This window comes from Scaptodrosophila lebanonensis, unplaced genomic scaffold, assembly GCF_003285725.1.
Source record: "Scaptodrosophila lebanonensis strain 11010-0011.00,11010-0021.00 unplaced genomic scaffold, SlebRS2 tig00001412-arrow-pilon, whole genome shotgun sequence".
NCBI lineage: Eukaryota > Metazoa > Arthropoda > Insecta > Diptera > Drosophilidae > Scaptodrosophila > Scaptodrosophila lebanonensis.
Window position 1 is genome coordinate 5,502,202 of NW_022060739.1, and position 15,299 is coordinate 5,517,500.

General features: G+C 40.1%; 2 protein-coding genes across 2 annotated transcripts in view; one reads left to right on the forward strand and one right to left on the reverse strand.

Annotated features, from left to right (window-relative positions):
- Positions 1-14,094, forward strand: part of LOC115631398 (ets DNA-binding protein pokkuri) — a 35,023-nt gene extending 20,929 nt beyond the window's left edge. The window contains exons 2-5 of the mRNA XM_030528121.1: positions 7,844-8,582; positions 8,637-9,164; positions 9,635-10,583; positions 10,961-14,094. Of these exons, the coding sequence (XP_030383981.1) occupies positions 7,934-8,582; positions 8,637-9,164; positions 9,635-10,583; positions 10,961-11,228 (2,394 nt within the window). The 5' untranslated portion in view covers positions 7,844-7,933 and the 3' untranslated portion in view covers positions 11,229-14,094. The remainder of the gene's footprint in view (positions 1-7,843; positions 8,583-8,636; positions 9,165-9,634; positions 10,584-10,960) is intronic.
- On the reverse strand, positions 14,023-15,198 carry LOC115631265. The gene is made up of 2 exons (XM_030527977.1): positions 15,192-15,198; positions 14,023-14,576 (listed from the first exon to the last, which is right to left on the reverse strand). Exons 1-2 carry the CDS (start codon positions 15,196-15,198, stop codon positions 14,122-14,124), a joined length of 462 nt encoding a protein of 153 aa, XP_030383837.1. The 3' UTR covers positions 14,023-14,121.
- Positions 15,199-15,299: the final 101 nt, after the last annotated feature.

Sequence of the window (15,299 nt, forward strand, 5' to 3'; positions counted from 1 at the left end):
GCCTATCGTAATGTGCACTTAAGGGTTCTAGTTAGGCAACTAACATTTAAATACAACAGCGCTATTTAAAAGCCCACATCTAAATTCATATTCATTGGCATTTCAGCTAAAGCTTTACAGAATAATTAAACAAGTATTGGAAATTGTCTTATATGCAGATGTTTATTTAACCTTAAATAGATGTAGCTATAATTATACTTATTGATCTAAAAAATTGTCATATCTAACTAATTTGATGTTCTAGTGATTCAAATCTATGGAACAAAGATTTTCTACTAAAAATTCGTACGAAAAATATTGATTTATAATATTTCAATATGAATATTTATAATAGAAATGTCGTCGTTCTGGTATATTTATAATGGTATATATATAATATTTCAATATGAATATTTATATAGAAATTTCGTCGTTCTGGTATGATTTGTTGTACATATGATCCAATTTATTTATTTAAAAACTTCGCAGGCTTTAAAGATCTGCTGTTCAGTTAATCTTTATAAGTTTACATCGATTGTTTTCTTTGAATTGATCTGAAGATTTTGTAAGATGCAAGAAGGGTGATAAGCTTAGCTTTTCCTTAAACTTTTTAACGATATAAAGATAATCTACGATTTCAAGGTAATTTCCAGGGTATCTTCCTTTATTTTAAAGATTTTTAAAGATCATTCTAAAGCGATCACTACAATTAACTGAAAACAGTTAACCCCTTTCTACGTATACTTCGATCGTTTATGATCGGAAAATGTGCCAAGACGCTTGTCCGGAGTTCAGCTTTCCTTCTCTATATACTCGTATTAAGATCATTTATCCAAGATAATATTTTATTTATTTTATTTATTTGTTAAAACTTTTTACCGAGATAAAGACAATCTAGGAACTCAAAGTTATTTCCAGGATCTCTTCCTCTATTTTAAAGATCTTGGAAGAACATTCTAAAGCTATCAGTACAGTGAACTGAAAACAGTTAACACCTTCCTATGTATACTTCGATCCTTTATTATCGTATTATGATCTGAAAATGCCCCAAGATGCGTGTTCGGAGATCAGATTACCTTCTCTATATATACTCTACATACTATTAAGATCATTTCATAAACCAACTCACCCTTAAGCTCCAGACAAGACATGGGCTGCCATTTACAAGGCCTGAGGCTGAAAGATTTGACTATGGAGGGCGCAACATTAGACGCCAACGCCACAAAAAATAAAATAATAATAAAACTCTCGCCGCCGTCGCTGCCTCCAAATCTTTCTACTCGTACTTCAGCTTGCTACCGCAAACGCCGTTCAAGTGCGTAACGATGATTGATTTGCTTGCTTAGGAGCTCGACGGTTCCGAGCACCACCAAATGGCGGTGGTTGGCATATGGGATGATGATGATGATGACGATCGGTTAGCTGCTAAGCGGCAAACAACGAACGTTGAGCAACCACTCCCCGCAAGCTAAGCTTTACTTTAACGCACACACACACACATAGCCACATGTATGCATGTATGTAAGTATCTATGTACATGACGGTTGCTCTACAAAAAAGTGCCTACGGCTCTTTAAGCCGTCGTCGCCAACAACTATAAATTGGTGATCTAGACAGAAAATGAACCGTAGACGCTTTTTTTTTTGTAGACGCGTGAAGAAGAACCCGGAATTGGCGTGTTTTTATTTTCCATTTGTTGTTGTATATTGTTGCTCACCAATACACTGGCATACATACATATGTATGTATGTACGCTCACGCGTTTTGTTATGCACGCTCAGCAGTAGCGTCTATTTGTTTAACGCACGTGTGTGTGTATGTATATATACAGTTTTTGTTTTGCTTTTTATTTTATTTAAATATGTATGCATATATGTATGTGTGTATGTATGTATGTGTTTCTTGAGCAGTTATAAAGCAAAGCAGGTCGTTGACTTGGTTTTGAATTTTTATGCTTATTAATTGAGTATTTGATATGCCGGAATATGGCAAATAAACTAATACAAGTAAACAAAACTATGTATTTACAACACATACCCGTAGGTATTTATGTGTGTGATATTGCAACTGCTACAAAGCGGGATTCTGAGCCTGCAAAATTTCTAATCTGCAGATGTTCTTAATGTGAATATTATTTATTCGAATGTTAGAATAAACTCCTTGTAGATAGAAGGAAATATTGATAATAAATATATAAATTGGCAACGCTATTGGTTATTGTTATAAACAGAAAACGTATTAAAATTAATGGCGCCATTAATGTTTTGTAATAAACTTAGTCTGTATTTGGATACGACAAGTCCACATGCCAAAATTGGTGTCTCTAGCTGTTATGGCTTAAAAGTTTTCGATGTTCATACAGACGGACGTATGGATGGCCAGGCGGACTTGTTTCTATTCACTCGCCTCGCTATATTCACGCTATGTATATTACTTAAGTACCTTTGGAATGGTGTTTGCCACGCCTCCTGTAGTTCCTCTTTCTTCGTGTGCAAAAATATGCGAATGGTATTTTTTTTTAGCATACTGAGTCTACATTAACATTCTCCCCAACCTGCTGCCACTAATAATAAGCCTAGAGCTTCAGAAGCAGTTGCTTATTGGGCGTCCAAAAGCAGATATTCTAAAATGTCCTTTTGCTGTTCCAAAATCTTCAACAGCTAACTCCTTGTGCAAACAATGTTGAGTTCAAATTAGTAAGGGTTGATTTTTCCTTTAGAAAAAGCAACAGCACTTGAAAGGCAGCATCGCAGCAGCTCATAAAAGCGGACTCATCAAGAGATCAAATGTCACGAAAAAGACACACGCACACACCACATGATATTGTGAAGAGCGAACACATTTCAGTGCGCTTCAGTTCCTATTTTAAGGGTAAGACATTGCCCTTTTTTGTGTCGTTGGGTTCCCTTATTTTTTCCAAGAAGCTGCTGCTCTATGGAGATGATTGTAAGTGCAACAGCCGCCAGAGTTTCAGGTACTGACAACGACAACGACAACAACGGCAACAGCAACAACAACTACGCATTTCCTTAGCTCTTAAACTACCTGCAGAGCCACATTATATCGGGCCAAGCATATGGGTCATATGGTCATCCCACTCGCACTTCATCAGCATCATCACATCGTGATCATCATCATCATCATCGTATTTGAGCCGTTAATCTTAATGCGCGTTGGCTGCTGTCGCTTCTGCTTTTATTTTATCAGATTTTCTTGTTTTCTCCCGCTGCTGCGTTGTTTCCATGCTGGACAGCACTTGATGCAGTCCGTTGGCTTTATAGCTGCAGTCATTTGGAGAGAATAGTTTTAGGCGCACATGCGGAAATAACCTATTAACTGTTTGGAAAATTATATACTAAGAACGACTAGACTATAAGAACCGATATGAGCTGTAGTTTGAACCCAAGGCAGTCAATTAAAGAATTTATTGTGGCTGGCTGTAGAAGACGCCATGTTCAGTTTTAAAATAGTGTGTATTGATAATGATTTATGTTCTCGACTGAACACGAAAAACCTCAAAAGTATTTATTTTCCCTTAGTCAGTTGTTGATTGAGAATATAATAGCTCAGTTTAATGGGATTATATTCAAAACGGGTCGGGGTCGTCCCTTAGTCATATTTATATGGAAGATAACCTCTGATATGTTCTTTCTGTTTTATAAGATTGCAAAAATCGAACTTTATGATAAGCCTATCTCAAGAACAATTCAACTTTAGATGCATGATTATGTCCGTTAAACCCTTCTATAGTAAGTAATATCTCCAAATTAACAATCTTTCTTGCCACCTCTAAAGTGGTCCAACCATGTTTTTGCCATTTCCGATCCCACGTTCAAAATGTTGTTACACCCACATACTCTACGCAATAAACTCAACATCAATAACACTTGGCCAAAAAATACAAAAACATAAAAGAAGAAGAGAAATATCCTCTTCAGCGAAAGCAACGACATTCTTTCTATAACCATTTATAGTATGTATGTACAGATGTATGTATGCATGTTTCTTTTGTTGCTGCTGCTGTTGTTGTTATTATTGTTGCTGTTAAATGGCAATAAGTTGGCAGCACACAGTTTGTGCAGTTTCCTATAATATTTTATCCATACATTTCTCTTATTGTTAATATTGTTGTTGTAGCTGTCGCTCCCTTCCTTCTACTGCTGCTACTGCTGCTACTTCTTCTTCTTCAGCGCTTTTGTCGGCCGTTGGCTGTTGGCATTTTTTCTAAACTGATCGTTTTATAATTTTCGTTTGTAATTTCCGTTGAAACCGGTTCGCCACCATCCGCATACCTAAACTACCTGTGCGCACACTTCCAACCAAGCCGCGCCTCCTCTGTTCCTCGTCGTTGTTGTTGTTCTTGTTGTTGTTGTCGTTGTTGTTGCCCCTGCCGCCTCTTGTCTCTGAGATTTAGAATACATTCCCTGAATCTCTTCTTATTGCGCGTATGCACGTTGTTGCTCATTTGCTTGCTTCAAGTTGTTGTTGTTGCTGCTGCTGATGAACATTCATTTGTCATTTAAACTACGTGCCACAGCAACTGCCTGAATGTTTATTTATTTGTTTGTTGCAGCATACAAAAGAACATGTGTCTCTCTTCTTGTGTGCTGCATGCATGTATGTATGTATGTATATGTGTGCGTATTGTAGCATAATATATAATTTTTTATTTTTTATTTTAGAACATTCAACCATGTGTTGTGTGTAGTAACCAAAATAACACGTAGGATCGTTTGTACGTACATCTGTATGTATACGTATGTGTGTATGTACATACATACATGTATGTATTTATTTGTGTACGCCTGTATATCTGTTGTTGTTGTTGCTGTGTGTGGTGCGTATGCGTGCCCAAGTTCTCATAATTATCAACAAAAAGCGGCAGCATCAACAGCAGCAGCACCTCTTAAAGCAATAACAACAACAACAAAACCAACAACTATAACAAGTAAGCAAGCCAGCCAGCCAGTCAGCCGGGCAGCCAGCGGGCAAGACAAATAGCGACCCCCTCTAAGTAAAAGCAATCTTATTGTATGTGTGTGCGTGTGTATTTATGTATGTACATACATAATGAAATATTCATATCATATAGTGCGCCAGCGTCATCAACAACAACAGCCAGAGAGAACATTGCAGTCCAGCAACTCTGACAGTGAAATACCCTATACTCAATAAAGCACCTTAATCACTATGCTTTATGTGCCCAGTCTTGAGAATTTGGAGGTGGAAAGAGGTAACGGGTTTTCGAAATTTCAAATATTAGAAGTTTGTGTTAGCATTTTATTGCCTGTTGCATATGTTGGCTTAAAACTAATATACGTTTTTTACCCTTTGGGTGTAGGGTATAATAAGAATACAACAACAGCGGCGACGGACGGACCAGCACTGCGCTGCTCTTGCTCTGTTACCTCTGCATCGTCGTCGTCACACAGCCAAGACTCAACTCCATCCCATAGCAGCCCAGTAATTTATGTTCACTCTCTTGCCAGGCAGCAGCTCTAGCTAGCTCGCTTCCACACACACACGCACACACACACACACAGACATGCACGCACACTCTTTCTTCTCACTTGTTGAAATGCTTCCCGGAGAATGAGGAAGTTTCTTGTGAGAGGGCAAGATCAGATAAATTTTAAATGCAAACATGTGTGAGTATATACATGTGTGTGTGCGAGAGCCTGGCATGCCAAATGTGTAGCAATACAGGGTGCCTGACTGTTGGTGTTAGTGCTGCTTCTTCTTCAGCTGTTCGCCTGCTCTCTTTACCCACTGGCGGATTTATTTGTTGCTGGTGCAACAGCATCATCATCGTCAGCAGCATCAGGCAGCCCCACGTCTTTCTCCCTCGTTGTTGTTGCTTTGCAAACGGGTTTTGTGTTTGGAATGTGCACTTCCGTTTGCTGTCGCCGTCTCCAGCGTCTTGTGCACGCAAAGTTTAAAGGCAAGGAGGGCGAGCTGCCTGACTGGGCAATGGGCACGGCTTTTAAGTTTCGTAAAGCGTTGTCGTCGTCGTCGTCGTCAACGCTGTCGCTTAAAACGCTGCGCCCCCGCCAACCTCTATCTACTAAAGATTTGCTTTGCCCAGCGGCATCAATACATTCGTTTGCCTGCCTATGTTGAAATCTTGCAACGAACGATCATGCCAAAGATACATATATCGTATGTATGTACATATCTATGTATACATGTATGTTAGTATGTGTTTGTATGTTTGTATGTGGTGGGCTTCCCATGTGATGTCGATTTGTATATGCATTTTGTTGTTGTTGTTGTTATTTCTGCTGCCTCTCCGATTGTGTGTGCGTGTGTGTGTGTTTACTTTGTATACATCCGGAATAGCGTAAGCAAAAAGTGTACTGCGACTGAGACGCCGACGCAGACATTTATGGAAATTAACATATTGAGAAATTTTTACAATTAAAAAGTCGAATTTACGTGCCCAATGGGAATAATAATGGAAATGAGCTGAAAAACACATTCATAATGGCGCCCCCACCCAGCCATTATTGCACATTAAAAACCCATCATTGAAAATAGAACTGTAATCTTCAGAAGCTATACAATCTGCGTTTCTTCTTTCAGAAAATCGAAGGGTTAAAAAACATTTTAAAAAATGTTTAAAAAAAACATCAATATCTTTATAGAATCTTAACAGGTGTTTAAAAATCTATATTACAAGTGAAAAGATAAGAGATATAGATACATACGCATATCCTAAAGTTTATGATTTAAAAGCTTTCCACATAAACGAATTGTGTCATTCAGTTGTGTTTTATTTATAAACTGCAAAACATGGTTAGTTGATTTCTCATATCTTATCAAACGATAAAATTGTATGAACTTTTATTAGCAGACACCGTAATAATAAAAAAAAAACAATAATACTTTTATCAAACGGAACTTAGTGTTGGCTCCATTCAAAACTTTCCTAAAATTCTTAACAAAAAAGAACACAATTATCTTTGTTTTCATTTACCTACAGTCAAAGGTAGTCAGGAAAGTCAAGAAAAAAATAAATAGACAGTAAATCAGGAGAAGGAAAGAGACATTCAGTTAAAAAATAAAAATGTTTAATAAGTACATACTTAACAGATCAAATTTCCAATTTGTTTCAATTGTTTGTGCTACTCTAATTGATTTTCTAATTGGCTTTAAGATTCTTCACGTTCTAAGAACATATGCATTCATGTGTATTTTCAAAAACGATGAATTTTTAATTTTGTTCTCTTTCTAAGATTTTGCAGCATCATTCGTGCGAACTTAAATACTTAAGTAGTCTTCACCGAGAAATGGAAAAATTTATTCTCTGACCTGCCACCGTCTGCTTGATCTTTTAATTTTGTTTTTGTTTTTGCTCCACTCGATGGCTGGCTGAGCGCAGACGACGCGCTGCGGGGGTGTGTTTTGAGAGCGCGCACACGCTACTTTTTAACTGAGTCATCGTTTTTGCGTGCTCTTCCTCTCTCTTGCGCTCCCTGTCGCTCCCTATGTCTCTCGCAAGACGATCGCAGACAGGCGCGCAGTTTGCGCCAAGTTGTGCTCGGATGCGTTTGGTTCGGCCCGCTCGGTCTCAGATTATTTGTTTATTTCGCGACGCTCGCCGACGATTATAAAGAAATCTGATTTTGTTGGAATGCGAATGCTGTCTGTCTGAGTGTGCCGGCCCGGTCCGGTTCGGTGCGTCTGGCTGGCCAGTCGTTCTGTCCTACATATCGTCCAATTCGCTGGGTATGGTGATGTTTGTGCTTAGCTATTTAATGGCGGAAGTGTGTCGATTTTAACGGCAAATCCTTTCCTTTGCAATACTATTTTTGTGTATTTTTGACTAATTTCACATTCCATTCCCTCTCTCTCTTTCTTACAGATTGGCACAACAATCTTTGTGGCTGCACTGTCTACAATTAGAAGAACAAGAATAGGAACTGGGATAGTTCTTAACCACTGAGTGTGTTGCATGTCCAAAATGAAAATGCTTCCAGTACAGTTATCACTGAATCCGCTAAATCCCGGCATCTGGAGCGATATGCTCTGGCGTTGCCCCCCGGCGCCCTCCAGTCAGTTGGCGGAGCTTAAGACACAGCTACCCCCCTCGCTGCCATCCGATCCACGTCTCTGGAGCCGTGAAGATGTGCTCGTATTTTTGCGCTTTTGTGTGCGCGAATTTGATCTTCCCAAGCTCGACTTTGATCTCTTCCAGATGAATGGCAAGGCGCTGTGTCTCCTCACACGCGCCGACTTCGGCCATCGCTGTCCCGGCGCCGGCGATGTGCTGCACAATGTGCTTCAGATGCTCATCATCGAGTCGCACATGATGCAATGGCATCTGCCCAACAGTCCTGTGACGCCCACAAGTCGCTACCCGCTCTCACCGCACAGTCACCCGCCCACGCCCACCTGGCCACCACTTAACGCGCCACCCGAGAGTCCGTTTCACAGCACAGCGCAGCACATGGGCCACCATTTCATGGCGCCGAATTCGGTGACGCTGAGTCCGCCACCATCGGTCGATTCACAGGCCAGCAGTCCGCCCCAGGGGCCATATCAGAATGGAGGAGGCGGCGGAGGAGGTGCCAACGCAGCCGCCACGGCTGCAGCAACAGCGAGTGCGAATGCCAATGGCATGGCCTCAAGCAGCAACAACAGCGGCAGCAACACAGCAGGCGTCTCTGGCAGCGGCAGTGGCAGTGGCAGCAGCAACAGCAGCACAGCAAGCAATGGGTCCACCACAGCGGCTGCCACGGCAGCAGCGGTTCTGGCCGCCCAAGGCAATGCTTTTGGCATGCCGATGAAGGGCATTAGTGGCACCAGCAGCAATCATTCGGATTCGGAGGAAGAATACTCGGAACCGGGAAGCAGCAGCAAAGCCAACAATGCGCTGCCCTCAGCCCAACTGGCCTACGGCACGGCCAGTCCCCCAACCACACCCATACTAAAGGAAATGAAACCCAATTGGACGCAACAGCTGACGAATAGCTTTGTGAATTCATGGTCCCAGCAGCAACAACAACAACAGCAGCAGCAACAACAACAGCAACAGCAACAACAGCAGCCACAAAAGCTGACGCTGGACAATGCTGGTGGACCGCTTGCAGCCGGCGGTGGTTCGATTTCCGCCCCCACCACGCCCAGCTACATGTACAAGGTGAAGCGTGAGTTCTTTCCCGAGAACTCGGAGCCCAATACAAGTGAGTAGAGAATGAATATTAATTAATTAAATTGAGTGGTTGCCATAAAAGAGCTAGTTCCGATTAATTACCTGAGTTTTTCAAAACTTTTAAGTGCATAGGAATATATTAAAGATGAATTATGTGAGATGTTAGTCTCTTGAACCCCTCTATCCGATACTATCCGATGTGTGTTCTAAATTGAGAAAAGTACTTATACAAACTAGATCAGACAAGTCCCTCATATGCTGCGACAAAAAAATATCAAAGGCTTGACTTAAGTTACCCTTTAACTTCCCGATGTGGGCTCTTAATTCAGAGAATAATCAAAGAAACTGGTGACACTATTCAGGGTAGAATTAACGATTCATTTGTCGTCCTTCGATTGCTTTGACTTTAAATGATATTATCTAAACACAGATAATTGTAAATTGAAGTTCTATTTTTAATAATAATCCACCTAATCATAATCCCTATATTTGTATTTTCAGATGGCCGCCTATTGTGGGACTTTCTGCAGCAATTGCTAAACGATCGCAATCAGAAGTACAGCGATCTCATTGCTTGGAAATGCCGCGACACTGGTGTCTTCAAGATCGTCGATCCCGCCGGCTTGGCCAAACTGTGGGGCATACAGAAGAATCATTTGTCGATGAACTACGACAAGATGTCGCGGGCTCTACGCTACTATTATCGCGTCAATATATTGCGGAAGGTGCAGGGCGAGCGCCATTGCTATCAGTTCTTGCGCAATCCGACCGAGCTGAAGAACATTAAGAATATATCGCTGTTGCGGCAATCGACGCCAGCTGGAGGCAACAATCAAGCAGCGCCCAATGCCGTTTGTTCGCCCGCCGCGTTGCCCGCGGGTAACCAACAGACGAACGGCAGCAATGGAAATGCCAACAACTGGCCATTGCCCACGAGCGCCCAGCAACAACAGCAGCAGCAGCAACAACACCAGCAACAGCAACATCAGCAGCTCCTGCAGCAATCCCCACAGCGACCCGCCTCTCGCAATGGCCAACGTGTTGGCCCCAACCCCAACGACAATCATCCCATGAGCCTGCCCGCTGTGGCCGCCGTCGCAGCAGCTGCTGCTGCCGCCTACGGACCACCACCCACGTCGCCGCTCTTCATGCATGCCATCAATGGCGCGTTCCATTATCTGTCCGCAAATGCAGCCGCCGTTGCGGCCGCAACCCCATCGCCCAATTCGCCAGCCAGCATGCTCAACGGCTCGGCGCCCAGCGATAAGTTTCAATTCCATCCGCTGAAGCTGGAGAATGGCGCCGGCAGCAGCAGCAACGGACACGATAGTGCCGGCGAGGACCTGAAGCCAACCGATCTGAGTGTGAGCGGCAGCGAACGCAAAAGCTACGCCAGCACGCCCACGCTAACAAACAGCAGCAATCCGAGCAATAACGAGGACTGCTATCCGTAAGTAACACCACTCTATACAAAATAGATGCAATTTAAGAAGATGAGAGCGGGGGAAAAAGTTGTGAAACAACAGGCTAGACTAGCAACTAAAGAAATATATATTGTGCATCATCAGAACTGTTTACAATTTATCTATAATCTATGGAGTGAGATTACGATTTAAGAAAGTGGCATCTGCATCTATAGAAGAATAAAAAATCTTGGAGTTGTATGTCGGAATCGCAAACTTAAAGCAAAACACTAGCTCCTAGTCTCCATATTGCTCTCTGAATATACATATACATAGGGAATACTATATTAATTTCGTTTTCCTTGTATATTCAACTAATCATAATTTCCCCCCCTCTCTCTCTCTCTCTCTCTCTCTCCATCAGACTGATACGCAATGCGGATGGCCTGACTACCATCAAGCTGATACGCTATAACGAACACAGCTCCCCAGCTACGACGCCTACGCACAACACGGAACAGCATTCGCCGAAGCATGAGGCATTGGACTTACAACAGCCCCCAATGGGACATCGTTCGCCGAAGCCGATGGACGCAGAGACGCCGCAGCAGTCGAGCAATGCGCCCGTTCCCATGGACAGCGATTGCAATGGAGCTGAGGACGCGTCCAGTTTTCGTTCCATGCACCAGTGAAGCGTCCACATCGTCCAAGATGACAATCAGCGTGCAAATGAAATGAGAAATTTGTAATTAGAGAATCGACTCGCGGAATCCAACAAAAACAAATTACCTGAGCAGAATCGCACGTGGCTGCAGAGAAGCAACAAATTCTTAATGGGACCACAGCACTCACACATACGCAGAATGCCTTTTGTAAATATACACACACCCACACACACATAGCCCCTCGCACACACACACACACACGCGCATAGCTTTCTGTAGGTGTTTGTGTGTGTGTGTGTCGAAGCATGTGACGTTGCCATCAAACGTTCAATATGAATTATGGAAAAAACATACATATATACATACATATGTGTACACATATATTTTATACAGTAAATATTTATATTAAACAAATAGTTGCAATTAAGTTATCTATAATATAAAAACATGCACACACACAAACATACAATATACATATATGGATATATCTAGAGTGGCAGGTTCTGTGCGATTCAGTGAAAATGTAACTTATAGTTAACCAGATGTTGTTACTTGATGATAATGATGGGCAATCAATTCCAAACCAGACTTCAAGCCCACATTCAGGCCGTTAATGAAAAGAGTTAGTTGCAAGTTAGGATCACAGTTAGTTTTCAAATTAGGATTTGGAATCTGCAATACAATATTTGCTTTGATTTCTTTGCTTTTATAAACTCTACATGGCTTAGAAGTAGAACTAAATTCAAATTAGCCAAGCAAATAGCTAAAAATATAACCAACTACTGAAATTGTGTCCACACTATATTTCCACTGCAAAAGCTAGGCATTTACTGGAAATTGCAACCATTAAAAAAATGTCTATCCACCAGCATCGAAATTCCATTTGTAACGTAAAATTCTCTTTTGCTCTTGTAATACGATAAATGTTATATATCCACGGGAAAGTGAGCTCACTAAAAAATGATATTCGCTAAAATAAAAGTAGTGCGATAGATGCGATGTTTCCACTGGAAAAACTGGAAAGTTAGAACAGTAAAAAAATGCTATCCACTAAAATGACATTCATATCCATTGCGAAAAATTCCATATTTCCGCTGGAAATTACCCTGGAAAGTGAAATATAAAAAAAATGTGTTCACTGGAATAACATTCCCATCCATCCCAACTCTTTTATTCCTTGCCGAATTAGCTGACTTGTTTCCCAGTAGAAAGTTGCTTAGGAAACACTGGAAAGGGAAAAAGTTCCATACACTGGAATGACAGTTCCATCCAATCTGCAAGTTTCCTACAGATGACATTTTCGTTTACAATGAAAGTTAGGCTTCCAACAACATCAAGTAACTTCAAACCAAATAAGCACAGAACGTGTAATAAACACACACACACACAATACACAACACGCATACACATAGAAGCATTTTTATATTCTGTTACATATGTAAGTAGTTTTTTGTTTGAACGGCGGGCCTTCGAAGTTTAGAGCGTTATGTGCCAATTTTTCTACATTAATTAATTATTACATAAATACATACATAATAGTTACATTTATTATCAAGTTTTAGTGAACGGAACATACCTACACACACACCCACGCAACCCCTACACAGCCCCTCACACACACACACACACACAATCATATGTTTAAATCTTAGTCTATAAGTGTTGTCACCTTTGAGCTTTACAGTGTTGCCTCAACAATGGTTTCAGTCTATGGAAAAAATTGATAAGCGAATTATGAAGAAATGCAAAATTAAACAAAAGAAATCTACAGCCTGCATAAATCTATACACAAATGCGATACATACATACATACATATAAATATGATAAAATTGAATTGTTGTGCAGTCAGCATTAAAAACAAAAACAAAATAAACAAACAAATTGTTGATTTATATACAAGAAGAGTAGTGGAGAAGGAGGAAGGGATTGAAAAAGCAAGTTGTTGCAGACTTTCAGCTCTTAAATTCAATTTCAAATTAATTAAATTGTGATAATGAAGCAAAATAATAATAATTATGATAACGAGAATTGTAATCGGCAACAACAGCAACAATAACATTAAGAAAAAGAGGAGAAAAATATATAAAAAAAAAAAATACAGCAATTAAAAAGCTGTGCAACAGCTTTGCTGGCCAAGTTATATCGGCTTCGTATCGCCAACTGAGAGCTTTCAAAATTTAATTTCAATCGAGCGCCCTAGCTATATGCATAAAAAAATACATCTATGTATCTATAAATAATACAATTAAGGCATTACACAAATTGGCTTCCAATCATTTTTAGTTTTTTTAATTGAAATGTGAACTTGAATTTCCAACTTGATTTTCTTATCTTAGGTTTACAAACATGTCTGTATACAAATAACTAGCTTAAGATTTTTTAAATCAAACATTAAGTTGGCAATTATGTAGATGTTAATAATAATAATAAAAAAAAAAAAACATGTAAACAAACACAGCGAATTGTGTTCATTTAAGCATTAAACACTAAATTTTTAGTTCTTAAACAAGCCTTTTGATCTAAGCAACTGCAACAATTATCAGCATAATGGCAAGGCATTATTACATTTCTTGTGTTGTTGTGTGTTGTACGTTTTTAAAGCACTTTATTATTATGTAGACTCACATACATACTTGCATATTCATACACACCAACACACACACACAAACACAACATTTAATTAGCAGTACTTGTAAGCATAATTTGTTTGTTTTTGTACGCCCTAAGTTTAAACACCGCCAATAGCTAATAATTAGCACTTTAGTGTCGCCACAATACCTGTTCTTCCATTGAAAACTTTCAATAATACATAATGATATGTATAAAAAAAATAATATATATATACAAATTTATGCAATAAATAAATGAAATCAAAATGAAGTACACATATAACTTCGATTGTCGTCTTTCATCTCTTCCTCACACCAGTTCCTGATTGTCCAGAAATTCTCGTATCATATTGCGACAGGACTTAAGCAGCGCCTTCGTACAGTTGCGTTGGCGATTGGGCGTGGCTGTCTTCATCTTCGTCTTCTGAATACCACCACTGCCACTAGAGATGTTGTGGCTGTTTTGGGACTTGGCGGGCGTCAGGGAGCGTCTCAGAAGATGCGGCGGCACGCTTCGCTTCTTCAGCGGCTGTGCGGATGCAGAGACAGTGCCGCGCACCACCTGATCCTTGGGCGTGCATTTATCGGCAGCCACACTGGCGAGTTGTTGCAGCATGGTCTGGGGAGGTGGCGGAGTTGGGGGCCTTGGAAGCGACGAACCGCTGCATAAGCCCTGAATACCCACCAACTCATATTGGTAGCGAAGCATAAGAAGCGCCGCGGCGGCTTCCAATTCCATAGCTGAGTGTTCGCCAATTGTTTTTGCTGTAGGAATAAAGAAGATTCAATGATGTGGATGATGGGATACTTTTCTCTAATATAGGTTTTATAATGTCACCTCTAGTTAGGAATAAGAAAGATTTAATGATGTTTGGGATAATATTCTCTAATATAGGTTTTATAATATTCCCTCTAGTTAGGCGAGAACTCTTTAATTTATTTCAGGAATAACATCAGGGGCCTATATCTAAAACGTTGTAACTAAACTGTCCTACATTTAAAGGCTATTAAAAGGCCATTTAAATTTCTTAATACAAGTTTTAAATTTATAGTATTTCCTGGTTTTTCTCTTCGATATGTCTTAGCCGAATTGCAAATAGTGTCTATAAGGCTTTGGATAGAATTCTATAAAACGACCTTTCATTTCTTATCGAATATAATAATGAGAAAACAAAAAATTGTTCCACCTTTTTCTTGGGCTACACATTTAAGCCCTTCATAATCTAATTATCCAATCTATAAAACCACCTATATTTAAACAGAATTGACTGAGCTGTATAACACATTTTTAGTAGATTTATAGAAAAGCATTAAGATGTATAAATTCTTTTGAATTTTAATCAAATAGGAAATCAAGTAACAGTTTAAAGTGTTTCTCACTTATCATCTAATACCAGTCTTGCCTAAAAGAGCCGCCTATAACTAAAAATATCTGACTAAGCTGTACTTCTACTATATGTCTGTAAGTTGGTAAATAATTTTGACACA